Consider the following 14,968-nt stretch of genomic DNA (forward strand, 5'->3'; position numbering starts at 1 on the left):
GGTGGGGGGGGGGGGGAGGTCGGAGGAGGGTGAGCGACGGATCGGGGACGGGCGACGGAGGACCGTCGACGAGTTGGATCGAAGGATTGATTGACTGTTCGAGATCGATCGAACGTTCGTCGCCGCGCGCACCGGGCGATTTCGCCGCGCCCCACGCGTCCGCGCGGTCTGCGCACGCCATCGCGAGTGCGAGCACGAGCGCGGCGGCGGTCCATGCCGCCGCGACGCGCCGCGGAGCTCCCATGGCGTGCGCGGTGCTTCTGTCGGCCACGGGCGATGCGATGAGCCCGGAAAATGTTGCTAAGAAATTATGCGCGAGTCAACACTCTAACAGTAGTGGGCACGACGATGCGAGGGCGGTCGACGGCAGAGAAGCACGCGCCACGGCACGCCTCCGGTCGCCGCCGCGCAGCTCACGCCGCGCCGTCGTCTCACGAGGCGCGCATCGACCCGCGCGAGGTCGCGGAAGCGCTCGCGGCGCGCTCGCGGCGCGCGCGGAGAGCCGCCGCGCGGGGCAACGCGGGCGTCGGATCATTAAGTCGCAGCGCCTCGGCGGGCGGGGGGAAGAGCGGTCGCCGTCGTTCCCGCGCGCGACGGCGTCGGCGTCATGGGGTTCTTCGCGCGCCTTTTCGGGCTGTCCAAGAAGAAGACCAAGGCACGCGACGTCCCCGCGACGCCGTCGTCGTCGCGACGCGCCGCTCTCGTCGCGGTCGTCGCGCGCGGCGACCCCCCACCCCGTCGTCGCGTCCCCGCGTCCCGGCGTCCATCTCGCGGCACGAAAAAATAAATGCGCGCGCGCTCATCCGCTCCCCCCGACCGCCTCCCTTCCATCGCAGGTGAACGTCCTCATCGTCGGCCTGGACAACAGCGGCAAGACGTCGATCATCGAGAAGATGAAACTCCAGACCGGCGGCAGTCGGAGACGCGCGCAGGGCGCGAACGAGGTCACGCCGACGGTGGGTTTCAACGTCGACACGTTCAGCAAGGGGGGCGTCGCGTTCACGGTCTTCGACATGTCCGGCGCGGGTCGGTACCGCAACCTCTGGGAGCAGCACTACCGCGAGGCGAAGGCGGTGATGTTCGTCGTCGACAGCGCGGATAAGCTCCGGCTGTGCGTCGCGAAGGACGAGCTCGACGCGATGCTGTCGTCGCGGGATTTACGCGGGAAGCCGTTTCTGTTCTTCGCGAACAAGGCGCGTCCTCCTTCACACTGGTCCCCATACGACCGCGTCCGCGTGGTGAACGCCGATCCTTAAGGACTTTCTCTCCCGGCGTCTCTCTCCGCCCGCCCCTCGGTGCTTTCAATCCCGACACACCTCGACGCCTTTCAACTCCGCTTCTGACGCCTTTGAACTCCGCCCCGACGTTCGCTTCGTATGGACGACGACCCTCGTCAGATGGACGTCCCCGCGGCGTTGTCGCCGGTGGACATCGCGCAAGGGCTGAGCCTGGACGAGATCGATCAGCATCCGTGGCAGATCGTGCCGTCGAACGCGCTGACCGGGACGGGGTTGCAGGAGGGCGCGGACTGGCTCACGAACTTCTTGGCGAAGTGACGGAGGAGGACGACGACCTGACGGGGGAGAATCTAATCTAATCTTCGCGCGCGGGTGGGCTTCGCGAAATTGTCGAGGCGAGCGGCGGCGTCGCGCGCGCCGCTCGCGTGTACGTTATTAGGGTGGGAACGCTCACGGCGCGCGTTACTTACAGAGCGAAAGACGCGTCGTCGTTCAACGCCGCGCGCGCGCCTCACCTCACCTCGCCACGCGTCCGTTCGACTTCCAAACGTCGGTTCGCCTTCCGTCCGCCCGTTCAGATGTCGCCGCGTTCCTCGGCGGCGGCGCGTTGTAAACGCGCGGTTTCCTCCGGGATCCACACCTGCGTGAGGAGCCGAAACCTCGGGCCGTACTCCAGCCCCACCTTGCGCATCTGCTTGTACAGCGCCGTCGGGTCGCGCGGCACGGTGCAGCCGCTTCGGAGGAGATCCGGGGAGTTTAGCATCTGCGTGTTCTCGCGGTCTTCGCGCTTCTTCGTGAGGTCGAAGAGCCGCATGAGCGTCGCTTGGATCTTCGCGGTGTCGTCGCCGAGGAGCGCGGCCGCGAGCTCCTTGTCCGCCTCGATCGCCGCGAGCTTCTCCGGGTCCGCGATGAGCGCGTCCCTGAACGCGATCGGGTCTCTCGCCTCGCCGGTCTCCTCGTTGTACGCGAGCGGGCCGCGGTCGTCGTCGTCGTCGGCGAGGGCGGTGGGGGGGGACATCGTGACGGGCGTTCTTCGTTCCTGCGACGCGAATAACGAAGTGCGAGGGGACGTCGAAACGCACGTTGAGCGAGCGCCGCGGTGATGATGGTGAACGCGCGAGGGCGACGACGGCGGCGGCGGGGGGGGGAGAGAGCGAGGGATGGGCGCGCGTACGGTGTGTTCGACGCGCGCGATCGAGCGTGCGCGTGCGGCGTGCGTGCGCGGGTGTGCGCGACGTCGACGCGCGTTCGTCGCTCGGAGGCGAGCGTTTCTGGGCGCGACGACGGCGGGAGGCGAGCGGGCGGCGGCGCCGATTTTTTATTTCTCGAGCGGCAGGTACGAGTATCAGATCCAACCGTCCGATCGCCATTCCCTCCCGCCGGGGCGGGGGATCGCGGGCGTCGGTCATGTCGAAGAAGACGTCGAAGGTGCGCCTGCAAAAGGAGATGCGCGCGTTCGTCCAAGACCCGCCGCCGTTCATCCCGCGCGTGCACGTCAACGAGCGCAACATGCTCGAGTGGCATCTCCTCATGGAGGGCCCGCACGGCACGCCGTTCGAGGACGGGTGGTACGTCGCGAAGCTCAAGTTCCCTGGCGAGTACCCGTTCAAGCCGCCGTCGATATTCATGTGCACGCCGAACGGGAGGTTCGCGACGGGGACGCGGCTGTGCCTGAGCATGTCCGACTTTCATCCGGAGTCGTGGAATCCCGGATGGAGCGTCGCGACCGTCGCGAAAGGGCTGCTGTCGTTCATGCTCGAAGACGCGGTCACCACGGGCGCGGTGGTCACGACGGAGGAAGAGAAGCGACGGCTCGCGAGGGAGAGCGCGGCGTGGAACAGGACGCACGGGACGTTCAAGGCGATGTTCCCGGAGCTCGAGGACGAGGCGTCGTTGGACGCGATTCGAGAGAAGAAGACGAAGAGCGCGGGAGACGGCGCGGAGGGAGCGGCGGCGGCGGCTGCGGCGGGGACGGGGACGGGGATGGGGACGGGGACGGGGACGGGGACGGTCCCCGACGGTGGCGACGCCGCCGCCGCCGCCGCCGAGGACGCGGCGGACGGGATGAAGAAGCTAGAGCTCGAATAGAGGGAAGGAAGAAGATAGACGATAGACGATAGACGATGACGAACGAACGCGGCGTCACGTCTTCTCGACGCCCGCGCCCGCGCCCGCGTCGTCGCCGTCGCCGCCGCGTTCGCCCTTCCTCAAGAACGCCCGCACCGCGTCCAGAAACACGTCCGGGCACTCCTCGTGCGGCATGTGCCCGCACCCGCGCACGACGACGAGCTCCGCGCGCGGCAGCGCCGCCGCGAGCTTCTCGCTGTTCGACCTCGGCACGATGACGTCCTCGTCGCCGTGCACGATCAGCACCCTCGCGCCGCTCCTCGCCAGCGCCTCCGCGGCGTCTTCTTCGCCGCTCTCCTCGCCTGAGACGGCGCGCGCCACCCTGCGCGCGCCGTCGCGCGCGGTCGCGGCCACGCCGTCGAGCCCGCCCGTCGCCGCGGAGAGCACCACCCGCGCCATCCCGCGATCCCACCCGGTCACGACGCTCGGGCGGCGGTACCCGTCCGTCCAGCTCCGGTCGTCGCGCATGACGCGTCGCATCGGGGACCCGACCGCGCTCGCGAGCCCCTCGCGCCAGAACGCGGCGTTGCGGACGATCTTGCGAAGGAACAGGACGAGGAACGGAGAGAGCGCGCGCGCGAGCGCGGCGACGACGACGCGCGCGACGGCGGACGCCAGCGCGATCAAAACCCCGAGCGGCCGCGTCCAAAGGCGCTTCCGCGCCGGTTGACGTTCCGTATTCTTCCTCCTCCTCTTCGGCACGATCGCCGGCGCGACGAGAACGACGTCGTCGATCCCTCCCTCCCCCGCGGCGAGCGCGACGGCGAGCGCCCCCATGCTGTGCCCGACGGCGACTCTCCTCGGGGGCGTCCTATACGAGCGAACGTCGGGGTGGAGTTGAAAGGCGTCAGAAGCGGAGTTGAAAGGCGCCGAGGCGTGTCGGGATTGAAAGCGAGGGGTGATGGGCGGAGAGAGACGCCGGCAGAAGTCCTTAAGGATCGGCGTTCACAACGCCAACGCGGTCGTATGGGGACCAGTGTAATATATGAACGCGCCTCAGGGGCGTCCTCGATCCGGTCGCGTCCTCCGCCTTCGCCTCCGCGAGTCGAAGCATCGCGCGGCACACCTTCGCGTTCGCCCTCGGCGTGTACGCGCGCAGATCGCGAGGGCGCTCGGTGAGCCCGAACCCGGGGCTGTCGTGCGCGACGACGACGGCGTTCAACGCGTCGGCGAGCGGAGCCGCCGTCGCGCGCTCGAAACTGTACGCGTTCGCGCCGAACCCGTGCACGCACGACACCACGGTCGCGACGTCTCGCTTAGACGCGTCGGTCTCGTCCTTCGCGTCGTTGTTCGGCGCGCGGAGCTTGTAGTGCACGATGCCGACGCCGTCGACGGCCGCGAACGCGCTGTCCTCGTCCGCGGCGTCCTCCGCGGCGACGAGCCGCGCTTGCTCTTTCGCCTCGAGCGCGATCCATCGCGCGACGAACAGCGCGACGACGAACGTCGCCAGCGCCCACGCGACGCGCACCGCGCGCGGCGTCGTCGCGAGGAGCGCGCGCGCGAGCGGGTGACGCGTCGACGCGAGCGCGCACACGGCGGTGACGACGGCTGCCGCGGCGACGCACCGCGCGAGCTCGGCGGGCGAGACGCGCGCGCGGAAGTCGAGGTCGAGGTGCGGGAACAGCGGCGCGTTCGCGTCCGCCGCCGCGGTGGACGCGGACGCGACGACGGCGCGGGACGACACCGTCGGCGTCCGCGCGGCGGCGCGGCGGCGCGGCATCGCGCGAGGGGAGGCGTCGACGGCGGCGGCGACGACGACGACGACGCGAGATCCGTGATGACGACGATGATGATGATGATGGCCGACGCGACGACGAGATCGAAGAAACGTCCGCGAGGCGTCCGACGACGCCGTCGCGACGACGACGACGCGCGCTCTCGTCGACGTCGCGCGTCTCGACGCGGACGACGACGACGCGCGAAGCGCGCGGGGGACGATCCCCGACGCGAGAGCGACCCCGCGCGTCATGGCACTGGGCGTCGGGATGCGTGTTTTCGTCGTTCGTCCTGTCGTCGCGCTGAGGAGGCGGTCGACGTCGTCGTCGTCGTCGTCGTCCACTCTCTCGAGCGCGCGCTCTCGACCGACGTCGGGAATGTCGACGTCCTTCGCCGCCGCTCGCGGCGTCGCGCGCGCCGCGGCGACATCGTGCCCGCGACGCGCGCGCCGCGCGGTGGCTCGCTCGTCGTCTCGCCGCGCGTCCGCGCGCGTCGCCGCATCCGCGACGTCGTCGTCGTCGTCCGGCGTGGAGGTCATCACGTTCGACCTCGACGACACGCTCTGGCCGACGACGCCGGTCGTCGCGCACGCGAACCAAGCGTTCGTGGACTTTTGCTCGGAGAGGATACCCGGGTTCCCGGACACCGCCGGCGTGAACGAGTACATGAAGGCACGTCGCCGAGCGAGCGGAACGCCGCGCGGAACGTCGCGGACCCGCCATCCGCCGTTCGTCCGTCCGCCCCCGAATCTCGGCACCTCCTCACCCCTTCCCCCTCCTCCCCCCTCCCGCCCCCCCGCCCGCGCAGAGAGTCCGCGCGGAGCGCGAGGCGCTCGCGAGGAGAGACAACGACCGCCACTTCCCGCTGTCGTTCGCGTCGCTTCGCATCGCGGCCGCGAACGTGGCGGCGGTCGAGCTCGGTGTCCCCGTGCACGACGCGGTGTCGATCGTGAGGTGCGCGTTTTTCACCCACCGCTCGGGTTCAACTCTCGATCGCGTCCCCTTTCAACTGACCGACATTTCGCACGCGCTCGCCCCGTCATCATCCGTCAGTCGCGGGTACCACCTCGCGTGGATCCCCGCGCGGGGGGAGAAGGCCGCGGAGCTGCTCTTCGACGGCGCGCGGGAGATGCTGCGGGAGCTGCGCGCGAACCACCCGAACGCCGCGATCGGGAGCATAACGAACGGGCTGGGCAGCGCGGCGAGCGCGGGGCTCGGAGAGTTTTTCGACTTTGAGATCTCCGCGGACGAGCTGATGGACTCGGAAGGCGTGGTGCGTTCGTCGCGTTCGTTTGTTTTCATCCACGCGTCCATCGCGCATTGGTTGGTGTACTCCCTCCTCTGACGTGACACCGCGACGGCCAATCCAATCGAATCACTCTCTCGCGATCCGCTGACCGATCGTATCGTATTCTCCCATCCGTCTCAGCACGGCGAGGACGCGAAGAAACCCGGCGGTGAGACTGCTTCCCATACGACCCCGTTCGCGTGGTGCTCGCCGTTCCTTAAGGACTTTTCCCGTCGTCACTCTTCACCCGCGCTTCCCTTTCAACGTTTGACCGGTAAGACATTCGACTGACCGATCGCTTCACCCACGCAGGGTTCATGTTCACGCGCGCTAAACTCCACGCGCGCGCGCACGCGAAAGGCCCGTGGAGCGGCGACGCGAGCGCGTGGGTGCACATCGGCGACGACGTCGTGAACGACTGCGGCGCGGCGAAGACACACGGCGGGTTTCGAACGATCATGGTGGACTCCCCGGAGGTGGTGCCGTGGCCGGGGAGCGCGGCGAAGATTTTCGACGCCGGCGAAGACGCGCCCGACGCGAGCGTCGTCGCGGATGTCGTCGTGACGTCGCTGAGGGAGATCCCGGGGGTTCTGAGAGGGTGGGCGTAGGGCGCGGCGTTCGCGTCGTAATTTATATATGCATAGACGCCTCGCGCGAGAGAGAAGAATCGTGTGCGTGTTTTCGTTCCGAGAACTTGCGCGTTTCGTTACAACGGGCGATGACGAGTATTCTTCGCCCACTCTATTCGACGCGCGCGGGCTAAGCCCTCGAAAACCGTCCAAGAGACGAAAAGGAAAAGCGACCGAGTCGACGACGGCGATACGCCGTCGCGTCTTCTTCTTCTCATCCTCCTCGTCACGCGTTGAGGAGGTCGTAGTCGTCCAACTTGTCGTTGTACGCCGCGACTTTGCGCTTGATCTTGGACGTGTCCACCCACGTGACGAAATCCTCGAGGTTTCGCGTCACGCAGAACGCCGGGTCCGTCACCGTCTCCGGTCCGACGCGAACGTGCCCTTGCTCGATGAACGTCACCGCCTCTCGTAATGTCTCCGCCATCTTCAGACGGACCATGATCACCGAGAGACGGCGACGACAGAACGACGACACGGACAGCTTATCGCACAGCGCGAGCGATTTCTTCGAAGGGATCACCCCCAGGTTGTACAGCTTCTCGAGCAACCCGTCGGTGAGCTCCACGCGGTCCGGATCTCGAGAGTCCATCTGGCGGAGCACGTTGACGAGCTTGGTGATCATCCCGCAGAGTTTGTTGTATTTCTTGTAATCGTCGCGGTCTGCGCGCGGAGGATGGACGGGAGGCGCGGCGGGCGGGGGCCAAGAGACGTCAGCGGTCTGAGAGTGAATGAAGATGGCACCTGAAAACCCTGAGGCGACCGATTTCCCCGACGAGGACGACGACGACGACCGCCGACGCGACGCGGCGTCGACGCCGCGTCGACGCGCGCGAGGTCCGAGAGACGGCCGCGCGCGTCGGAGACGGTCCGCGCGCGCGTCGCGCGAGGGCGCGCGCCTCGCGACGTCGCGTCCGTCGTCGCCGCGCGCGCGGGATCTCGCGTCGCGTCGTATTAGGGTTCGCGGGGCGCGCGTGTTTTTTCCCCGAACGCACCTTGCAGATGGTACCTGCGCATGACCTCGACCTCGCGGTGGTTGTGCTCGTTCTTCCATTGCAGGAAGTTGACCTTCTTGAGGAGCTTCCGCTCGTGAAACTTGAGTTCCCTCATGTTCGCTCACGAGACGGCCGTGTCGTCGCTCCGAGCGCGGACCGGCTGCTGGGCAGTCGATGCTCGCGTCTAAAACCTTCGGCGGATGCGGGACCCGCGCGAACTACGTGTTCTAAAACCTCTTAAACGTCGTCGATTAAACGCGCGTCGTTTACTTTGATCGCATGCGCATCTTACGGCGCTTGCGCTTGAGGCGGCGGGTGCGCTTCTTCTTCCACTTGGCGCGCATGTTGCGTCAAGGTGCGTTCGGTATGCCGGGCGCGGACGCGAGCGCGGAAAAAACAAAGCTCAGCGAACGAAAAATGAGTCTCGCCGCGCCGGAGTACTGTACGCGAAAAAATCTATGCGTACTCTAACTAATTGCGCTGTGCCCCTCTACACGAACGCGAAAAAATCTATGCGTACGTGTACTCTGACTAATTGCGCTGTGCCCCTCTACACCTGCACCTGTACGTACCGAAGATGACGTCGCGCGCGAAAAACGAAGCTCGCGAAGAGTCGAGAAGAAACGAAGTACGGACCGAGACCTCTCTCCATTCGCCGTCGTCGTCTCCTCGCGCGCGCGACCTCCCCTCCGTTCACCGACTCGCGCGACGCGTCATGGGCTTCCCCCTCGCGGACGTCCTCGCGTCCGAGGACTCCGGCGTCGTCGAGGAGTTCCAGTGCAAGATCTGCCAGGACCTCGTGGAGTACACCAAGTGCTCGCACACGATTTGCGCGCACGTGTTCTGCGCGGGATGCCTGCACGACTGGCTCGCGCGCTGCGGCGACCAGGACGTCCAGAACGACGCGGCGGCGCACGGCGTGAACCCGAACCCGCCGCGGTGCCCGACGTGCAACACCCCGCTCGCGAGCGACGACGTCTCGACGCTCAAAGACGCGTCCCCGCTCGCGTGGCGCCTCCTCGGACGCGTCCGCGTGCGATGCCCGCTGCACGCGTCTGGATGCGCGTGGCGCGGCGACCTCAGCGAGGTGTCGTCGCACCTCACGAACAGCGGGACGCACCTCGCGGGGCGGGACTACGCGCCGGAGAGCGGCAAGGCGAACGCGGAGGCGCTGAAAGACCAAGGGAACGCGAAGTTCCAGGCGAGGCAGTACCAGGAGGCGATCCAGCTGTACTCGAAAGCCATCTCCGCGGCGCCGGGCGTGGCGAGCTACTACGGCAACCGCGCCGCGGCGTGGCTGCACTGCGGCGCCGCGAAGGAGTGCGCGGACGACTGCCGCCGCGCGATCGCGCTCGATCCGGGGTACGTCAAGGGCTACCTCAGGCTCGCGAAGGCGCTGTGCGAGCAGTCCGACGTCGCCGCCGCGGAGGAGTCGCTGCGCGTCGCGTCGTTGAAGTGTCCGGGTAAGAAGGAGCTCGAGGAGGAGCACGCGCGCGTTCGAGCGCTCGCGGGCTACCTCGCGAGCGGCGCCGACGCGCTCGCGCGTGAGGAGTACGCCCTCGCGCTGGAGATTTACGCCGCGGCGATGGGCGCGACGCAGTGCGCGGCGGCGACGCTCGGCGCGGCGAGGGCGGAGACAGGGCTGGGTCGGTGCGATCGCGCGCTGCGGCTGTCGCTGCAAGTCATTCGCGCCGAGCCGAGCAACGTGCACGCGTACGCGGTGCGAGGGCACGCGCTCTGTCTCAAGACGGACTTCGATCAGGGGATGAAGCACCTGAAGGAGTCGCTGCGATTGGATCCGGATCACCGAGAGGCTCAATCGCTGCACCGGCGGATGAAACGCGCGGGCGCCGCGCTCGATCGCGGGAGGCAAGCCGCCGCGAAGCGCGACTTTACCACCGCGGTGGAGTCGTTCACGGACGCGCTCGCCGCCGCGGACGCGCCGGTTTCGTCGCCTTTGACGGCGGCGTCGCTCGCGGAGCGCGCCAACGCGCACCTGCGTCTGAAAGCCTACGACGACGCGTTGAGAGACTGCGGCGCCGCGATCGAATCGCAGGAGGACTACAAGCCCGCGTACTACACGATGTCCACGGCGCTGTTGAACACGGGGCGACCGACGGAGGCGAAGGAAGTCCTCGAGAAGCTGCTCGAGATGGACCCGGCGGACGAGACGACGCGGCGGCACCACGAGAAGGCTGCGTTCGAGGTGAAGAAGGCGGCGAGGCCGGACTACTACGCCATCTTGGGCGTGTCGTCCGTCGCGTCCGTGCCGGAGATCAAGCAGGCGTACAAGCAGCGCTGCATGGAGTGGCACCCGGACAGGCACGCGAGCGGGACGGAGGAGGAGAGGGCCGCCGCGGAGAAGAATTTCAAGTCGCTCGGCGAGGCGCTGGAGATCATGGACGATCAGATGAAACGCCAGCTGTACGACGAGGGGTACGACAAGGAGGCGATCAACGAGCGCGTGGAGGCGGCGAAGCGGGCGGCGCACCGGGGCGGCGGCGGGGGGGGCTGCGGCGGCGGCGGAGGGTGCGGGTCGGGGCACTGCTAGCTAGCGAATTAGTCTAGCTGCAGTAGCAGACGAAGCCACGATTGATTTTTTCAAAGTTCATTCTTTACAAGAGCATCTACCGAGTGGACGCCCGCGAGGAAGCCGCGCGCCGTATTAATAAAGGGTCGGCGCGCGTCTCTCGCCCCTGGGCGACGTCCGCGTCTCTTCGTCAAAACTAGAAAGCAGCGCGCGTGCAAAAGGTAAGGTACAAGTCGCGGTGTCCGCGTATTATCGTTCGTTCTTTCTCTTCTTCTTCCCGTCTTCTTCTTAATTCCGTCTTTCTTTTCATCCCGTGTTCGTACATGACGTCGCGCGTAGTCATCATCATCTCACTCTGTCGTCGTCGTCGTCGTCGTCGTATTCGTATTCGTCTTCTTCTTCTCAAGCCGCGCATGAGTGCGCTTGGATAGACTGCAGGTGCAGCTGGTGGTACACCGCCGCGAGGTTAATCTGCATCTGACGCGACGCGTCCGGCGCGGGCGGCGGCGGCGGCGGCGCGCTCTCCGCGCCGTCGTCGTCGCGGCTCCGCCGCCGCCCCCCCCGCGGGACGTTCGAGCCCGCGCCGCTCGCGCCGTCGCCCCGCGGCGACTTCAGCGCGTTCGGCGGCGCGCCGTACCACCCGAGCTCGCGAGGCGCGCTGCTGGCCGCGAACGCCGCGCCCCTGGACCGTTTCCTGCGCGCCGCGTCCTTCGTGCGAAGCCGCGCCTCGACGCACCCGCGCACTCTCGTTACCAACCCCCACAGCGCCTCGGACTCCACCTCGGGCCACACGCGCTTCGCGTTGTGCCTGATCACGTCGTCCGTGATGGCGTCCGCGGCGAGCCCGCGCGCGCCGAACCGCCACAGCGGCAGGTTGATGCTCCGCACCGTCGCCTTCGTCTCTTCTCGAAACGCGCGCGGGTACGACGCGTGACTCGCGCGGCTCCACAGCATCGGCACGCCTCGCTCCGCGCGCTCGAGTACCGCGTCGATCGCGCGGTGCGCGAGCGCGTGCGCCTCGCCGCCTCCGTGACGCCTCCGCGCGCACTCGCTCGCCAGCTCACGCGGCGTCCACCCGTGCGAGTCCAGCCGCGTCGGGTCCGCGCCGCCGGCGAGGAGCGCTGCGACGACGTCGAACGCGTTGCTACGCGCGGCGAGATGCAGCGGCGTCGTCCCTCGCGCCCTCTGCGGCTCGCCGTTTTGATCTCCGCCGTTCGCCGCCGCCGCCGCCGCCGTATACGCCGCGTTCCTCTCGCACGACGCCGGCGACGGGTTCGCGCAGTCCGCGCCGTGGCGAATCAGCGTCTCGACCACCGCCGCGTGGCCGTGGTAGCTCGCGTGGTCCACCGGTCGATGCCCGCGCGAGTCCTCCGCCTCGAGAAGAGCCGGGCACCAGTCCAGAAGCTCCTCCACCACCGCGGCTCTTCCCCCCTCCGCGGCGACGTGGATCGGCATGACGCCGCGGACGGTCGTCGCGTCCGGCTTGGCGCCGAGCTCGCGCAGCAGCGAAACAATCTCCGTTTTCCCCGACTGCGCGGCGGAGTGCACGGCGGTGTACCCCTCGCCGTCCTCCGCGTCGACGCGCGCGCCGCACTCCTTCAGCAGTCGCAGCACCGCGAGCTGCCCCTCGATGCCTCGCTCCCACGTCGCCCATCGATGGTTCGCGGCGTAGTGGAACGCGGACCAGCCCGCGCGGTCGGTGGCGTCGCACGGCGCGCCGTGCGCGACGAGGAGACGCGCGACGTCGACTTGGCCCTCCTGCGCAGCCATGTGTAACGGCTGGACGCCGAGCGTCGTGGCGGGCGCGACGGCCGCGCCGGACTCGAGAAGGAGCTTCGTGACCTCGGTGCCGCCCCATTTAGCTGCGAGAAGATTCGGGAGGGAGGGAGGGAGGGAGTGGGGGCGGAGGGTTCGTCAGGTCTTCGGTCGAAGGGAGCGCTTGAAAAAGTATCAAAGTGCCAGCGAGGCGAAAGCTGCCGAAAAAGATCCCGTCTCTCTTCTTCTCTTCGCGCAGGCTCTAACGGATCTCGCCGCGTCGCGGTTCGCGCGTCCCCTCGCGCGGGTTCGAGCCGGGACGACGCGCGATTCGCGCGAGGAAGCTTCTCGAGCGATCTCGGCGCTCGATCGCGACGCGCGCGCGACGCGAGCGGCGTCGCGTCGCGCGCCGCGCGTCCTCCCCGCGCGGGGAATGCGAAATCTGAGGTGTTGTTTCGCGGGAAAAAGGAAACGCGGAAATCTAACACCGCGCGCGCGCCGCGGGGGCCGAGGCCGACGCGCGCGACGCGTCCCGAGTCGAGACGCACCCGCGAAGTACATCACCGGGAACCCCTCCTGCGTGCTCCAGCTGTGCGAGCCGAGGTACACCTCCTCGCCCAACAGCTCGACCGCCGCGGAGCGCGACAAAGACATCCCCGCGGTCGCGCCCGCCTCGCATCGCGTCAGGACTTCCTTCACCTTCTTCGCGTCTTGGCGATACGCCGCGAGGATGATCTCCTTCGTGAGGTCGCAGTCCGTCGCGGTGGGCGCGCTCGTCGTGCACTGCGACGCGCTTTCGGACGCGACGCGCGTCGGCGCGACCGTCACCGTCGCCATCGCCGCGCGGTCGAAACCCGGCGCTCTTTTGACTCGGTCGACGGCGCCTTCGGCTTCCGCGCGGATTCCGCGCGTCTCGACCTCGCGAGCCGGCCGCGCGGAGTGCGCGAGGCGAGAAGTCGCTCGCGAGTCGCGCGAGGGACGAGACCGCGAAGCGTGAGCGTTCGAGAGCGCGTCGCGTGTGGAGCGCGCGCGCGTCGTTGTGTCTCCCTGCCGCGGGGAAATGCAAAGTATCTCCGTTTTCGCGCGGCGGGACACGAAAAAACGCACGATATTTGCCAGCCGGTCAAACTTCATCGCGCTGTCCGATTAACGTGCGCGCGAACTGTCGGGTCACGGCGCGGACGGACAGCCTGTCTTCCGATTAAGCGCGGAAATATCGCGATTAAAGTATCTCCGTCGATTCGCTGCCGATACAATTCTCCGGCATGTAAAACACGGTCGGTCGGCATGGTGCGACCGACCGCCCCTCGATGCTCTGCCGGAGCGGCGAGCGAGAGACCCGGTTTTGGCGCTGCCACCTCCATTCCGACGCGCGACGACCCCCGCGCCGCGCGAGGACCGTCGCGGGAGGAACCGCGCTCGTCGTCGGGGGAGAGACGCGGAGGCGGCGTCGCGAGGACGCGCGATCGCGCGGCGCGCGCGCGCGAGGGAACCCGGGAGCGGCGCGCTCGGACGGACGACGCGCGGCCGACCCCGCCCCGTCCATCCTCCACCTCCGTTCCATCCCATCCGCCCGTTCGTCGTCGTCGGCGACGATGGCGACGCGCGTCGCGACGGAGACGCGCGCGGGCTCGGTGCGTCTCGACGCCTCCCCGCGCGCCGGGCGGCGCGATTCCCCGACGACCGTCCCCCGTCCCCTTCGTCCGCCCCGCGCGTCGTCGACCGTCGACTCATCGTCGTCGTCGCCGTCCCCCGACTCATCTATCTCATCTCATCTCTCGCAGAGCGAGTCGTCGTCGTACGACTCGGACGCGGAGGAGGAGCTGGAGCGCTTCGACGTCGACCCGTTCCAGAAGCCGCTCCCGAGGATTGACGAGCAGCTGTTCTTCGCGCTGAGGGACGTCGCGCCGGATCTCGTCGTGGGCGCGGTCGCGTCGGTGCGTATCGCGCGACGACGCGAGGCGTTCGGTCGATCGATCTCGCGCCCCCGATTCTGTTGTTATCACACTGGTCCCCATACGACCCCGTTCGCGTGGTGAACGCCGTTCCTTAAGGACTTTTCCCTCGCGCAGCACCGGCGTCCTCCGCCTCGATATCGACCGAATAGGGTTGTCCGGTTTCAACATTTGATCGCATCCCCTTTCAACTGACCGGTACCCGCGAACGAAACGATTTCTTCGTCGCGATCCGACCCGCGCGCGAACCGAACCCGTCGCCTCCTCGCGTCTCCTCCGCGCGTCCGTCCGTCGCGCCGGACGCTCGCCCGCCCACGCCGCTGACGCGCGTCCTCCTCCTCCTCCTCCTCCTCCTCCTCGCAGCTCGACGACGCGATCCGAGACCCGCGCTCGGACGCGTCGGACGCCTTCGCGCGGTCGCACGAGCGCGCGATGGCGGCGACGGTGACGGGCCGCCGGAAAGCCTCCGCGGCGCCGATGCTCAACGAGTACTCCACGTACACGCGCGCGGCGACGTTCGGGAACGCGGACGATCTGTACTACCACGCCCCGGTCGGACGCATAGGGTCGAACTACACGCCGTCGAGCGTGGGGGCGTTGGAACGGCGGGAGGCGCCGCCGGCGGCGGGCGTCGCGAGAAAAGCGAAACGCGACGAAGAGAAGCTCAGAGCCGTTCGAGCGGCGGATAAGGTATTGCCGCCGTATCCGACGATGACGCACCCGCCGCGAAGGAAAG

At 68.2% G+C, this 14,968-nt stretch overlaps 11 protein-coding genes across 11 annotated transcripts; 5 read left to right on the top strand and 6 right to left on the bottom strand.

Annotated features, from left to right (window-relative positions):
- Nucleotides 1–607: 607 nt before the first annotated feature.
- BBS3 (bardet-biedl syndrome 3) lies at nucleotides 608–1,556 on the top strand (the record flags this gene model as incomplete). The annotated part of the gene is made up of 3 exons (XM_003063666.1): nucleotides 608–664; nucleotides 837–1,229; nucleotides 1,398–1,556. The coding sequence occupies 3 exons, from the start codon at nucleotides 608–610 to the stop codon at nucleotides 1,554–1,556; spliced, it is 609 nt and encodes a 202-aa protein (XP_003063712.1).
- Nucleotides 1,557–1,812: 256 nt separating this feature from the next.
- Nucleotides 1,813–2,256, bottom strand: MICPUCDRAFT_43072 (uncharacterized protein; the record flags this gene model as incomplete). Its single annotated transcript, XM_003063829.1, has 1 exon — nucleotides 1,813–2,256. The coding sequence occupies one exon, from the start codon at nucleotides 2,254–2,256 to the stop codon at nucleotides 1,813–1,815; it is 444 nt and encodes a 147-aa protein (XP_003063875.1).
- A 389-nt stretch (nucleotides 2,257–2,645) lies between these two features.
- On the top strand, nucleotides 2,646–3,131 carry MICPUCDRAFT_30002 (uncharacterized protein; the record flags this gene model as incomplete). The annotated part of the gene is made up of 2 exons (XM_003063667.1): nucleotides 2,646–3,032; nucleotides 3,068–3,131. Coding segments are annotated over 2 exons (450 nt in total), but the record flags the coding sequence as incomplete, so codon positions are not given.
- Nucleotides 3,132–3,380: 249 nt separating this feature from the next.
- Nucleotides 3,381–4,142, bottom strand: MICPUCDRAFT_65946 (uncharacterized protein; the record flags this gene model as incomplete). Its single annotated transcript, XM_003063830.1, has 2 exons — nucleotides 3,381–3,545; nucleotides 3,573–4,142. The coding sequence occupies 2 exons, from the start codon at nucleotides 4,140–4,142 to the stop codon at nucleotides 3,381–3,383; spliced, it is 735 nt and encodes a 244-aa protein (XP_003063876.1).
- A 154-nt stretch (nucleotides 4,143–4,296) lies between these two features.
- MICPUCDRAFT_53643 (uncharacterized protein) lies at nucleotides 4,297–5,085 on the bottom strand (the record flags this gene model as incomplete). Its single annotated transcript, XM_003063831.1, has 1 exon — nucleotides 4,297–5,085. One exon carries the CDS (start codon nucleotides 5,083–5,085, stop codon nucleotides 4,297–4,299), a length of 789 nt encoding a protein of 262 aa, XP_003063877.1.
- A 373-nt stretch (nucleotides 5,086–5,458) lies between these two features.
- Nucleotides 5,459–6,976, top strand: MICPUCDRAFT_53644 (uncharacterized protein; the record flags this gene model as incomplete). The annotated part of the gene is made up of 3 exons (XM_003063668.1): nucleotides 5,459–5,812; nucleotides 5,889–6,366; nucleotides 6,681–6,976. The coding sequence occupies 3 exons, from the start codon at nucleotides 5,459–5,461 to the stop codon at nucleotides 6,974–6,976; spliced, it is 1,128 nt and encodes a 375-aa protein (XP_003063714.1).
- Nucleotides 6,977–7,232: 256 nt separating this feature from the next.
- Nucleotides 7,233–8,107, bottom strand: MICPUCDRAFT_7899 (uncharacterized protein; the record flags this gene model as incomplete). Its single annotated transcript, XM_003063832.1, has 2 exons — nucleotides 7,233–7,660; nucleotides 7,993–8,107. Coding segments are annotated over 2 exons (543 nt in total), but the record flags the coding sequence as incomplete, so codon positions are not given.
- Nucleotides 8,108–8,676: 569 nt separating this feature from the next.
- TOC64-2 (chloroplast envelope protein translocase family) lies at nucleotides 8,677–10,617 on the top strand. The gene has a single exon (XM_003063669.1). It carries the CDS (start codon nucleotides 8,708–8,710, stop codon nucleotides 10,541–10,543), a length of 1,836 nt encoding a protein of 611 aa, XP_003063715.1. The 5' UTR covers nucleotides 8,677–8,707; the 3' UTR covers nucleotides 10,544–10,617.
- Nucleotides 10,595–13,114, bottom strand: MICPUCDRAFT_49015 (ankryin repeat domain-containing protein; the record flags this gene model as incomplete). Its single annotated transcript, XM_003063833.1, has 2 exons — nucleotides 10,595–12,384; nucleotides 12,826–13,114. 2 exons carry the CDS (start codon nucleotides 13,112–13,114, stop codon nucleotides 10,925–10,927), a joined length of 1,749 nt encoding a protein of 582 aa, XP_003063879.1. The 3' UTR covers nucleotides 10,595–10,924.
- A 293-nt stretch (nucleotides 13,115–13,407) lies between these two features.
- MICPUCDRAFT_53648 (uncharacterized protein) lies at nucleotides 13,408–13,641 on the bottom strand (the record flags this gene model as incomplete). Its single annotated transcript, XM_003063834.1, has 1 exon — nucleotides 13,408–13,641. The coding sequence occupies one exon, from the start codon at nucleotides 13,639–13,641 to the stop codon at nucleotides 13,408–13,410; it is 234 nt and encodes a 77-aa protein (XP_003063880.1).
- A 231-nt stretch (nucleotides 13,642–13,872) lies between these two features.
- MICPUCDRAFT_53649 (uncharacterized protein) lies at nucleotides 13,873–14,316 on the top strand (the record flags this gene model as incomplete). Its single annotated transcript, XM_003063670.1, has 1 exon — nucleotides 13,873–14,316. The coding sequence occupies one exon, from the start codon at nucleotides 13,873–13,875 to the stop codon at nucleotides 14,314–14,316; it is 444 nt and encodes a 147-aa protein (XP_003063716.1).
- Nucleotides 14,317–14,968: the final 652 nt, after the last annotated feature.

The sequence above is a fragment of the Micromonas pusilla genome (assembly GCF_000151265.4).
Source record: "Micromonas pusilla CCMP1545 genomic scaffold MICPUCscaffold_15, whole genome shotgun sequence".
Taxonomy (NCBI): domain Eukaryota; kingdom Viridiplantae; phylum Chlorophyta; class Mamiellophyceae; order Mamiellales; family Mamiellaceae; genus Micromonas; species Micromonas pusilla.

Bases quoted from the DNA above. Each gene is read 5' to 3' on its own strand.
- TOC64-2 (XM_003063669.1), top strand. From the start codon at position 8,708: ATGGGCTTCCCCCTCGCGGACGTCCTCGCGTCCGAGGACTCCGGCGTC.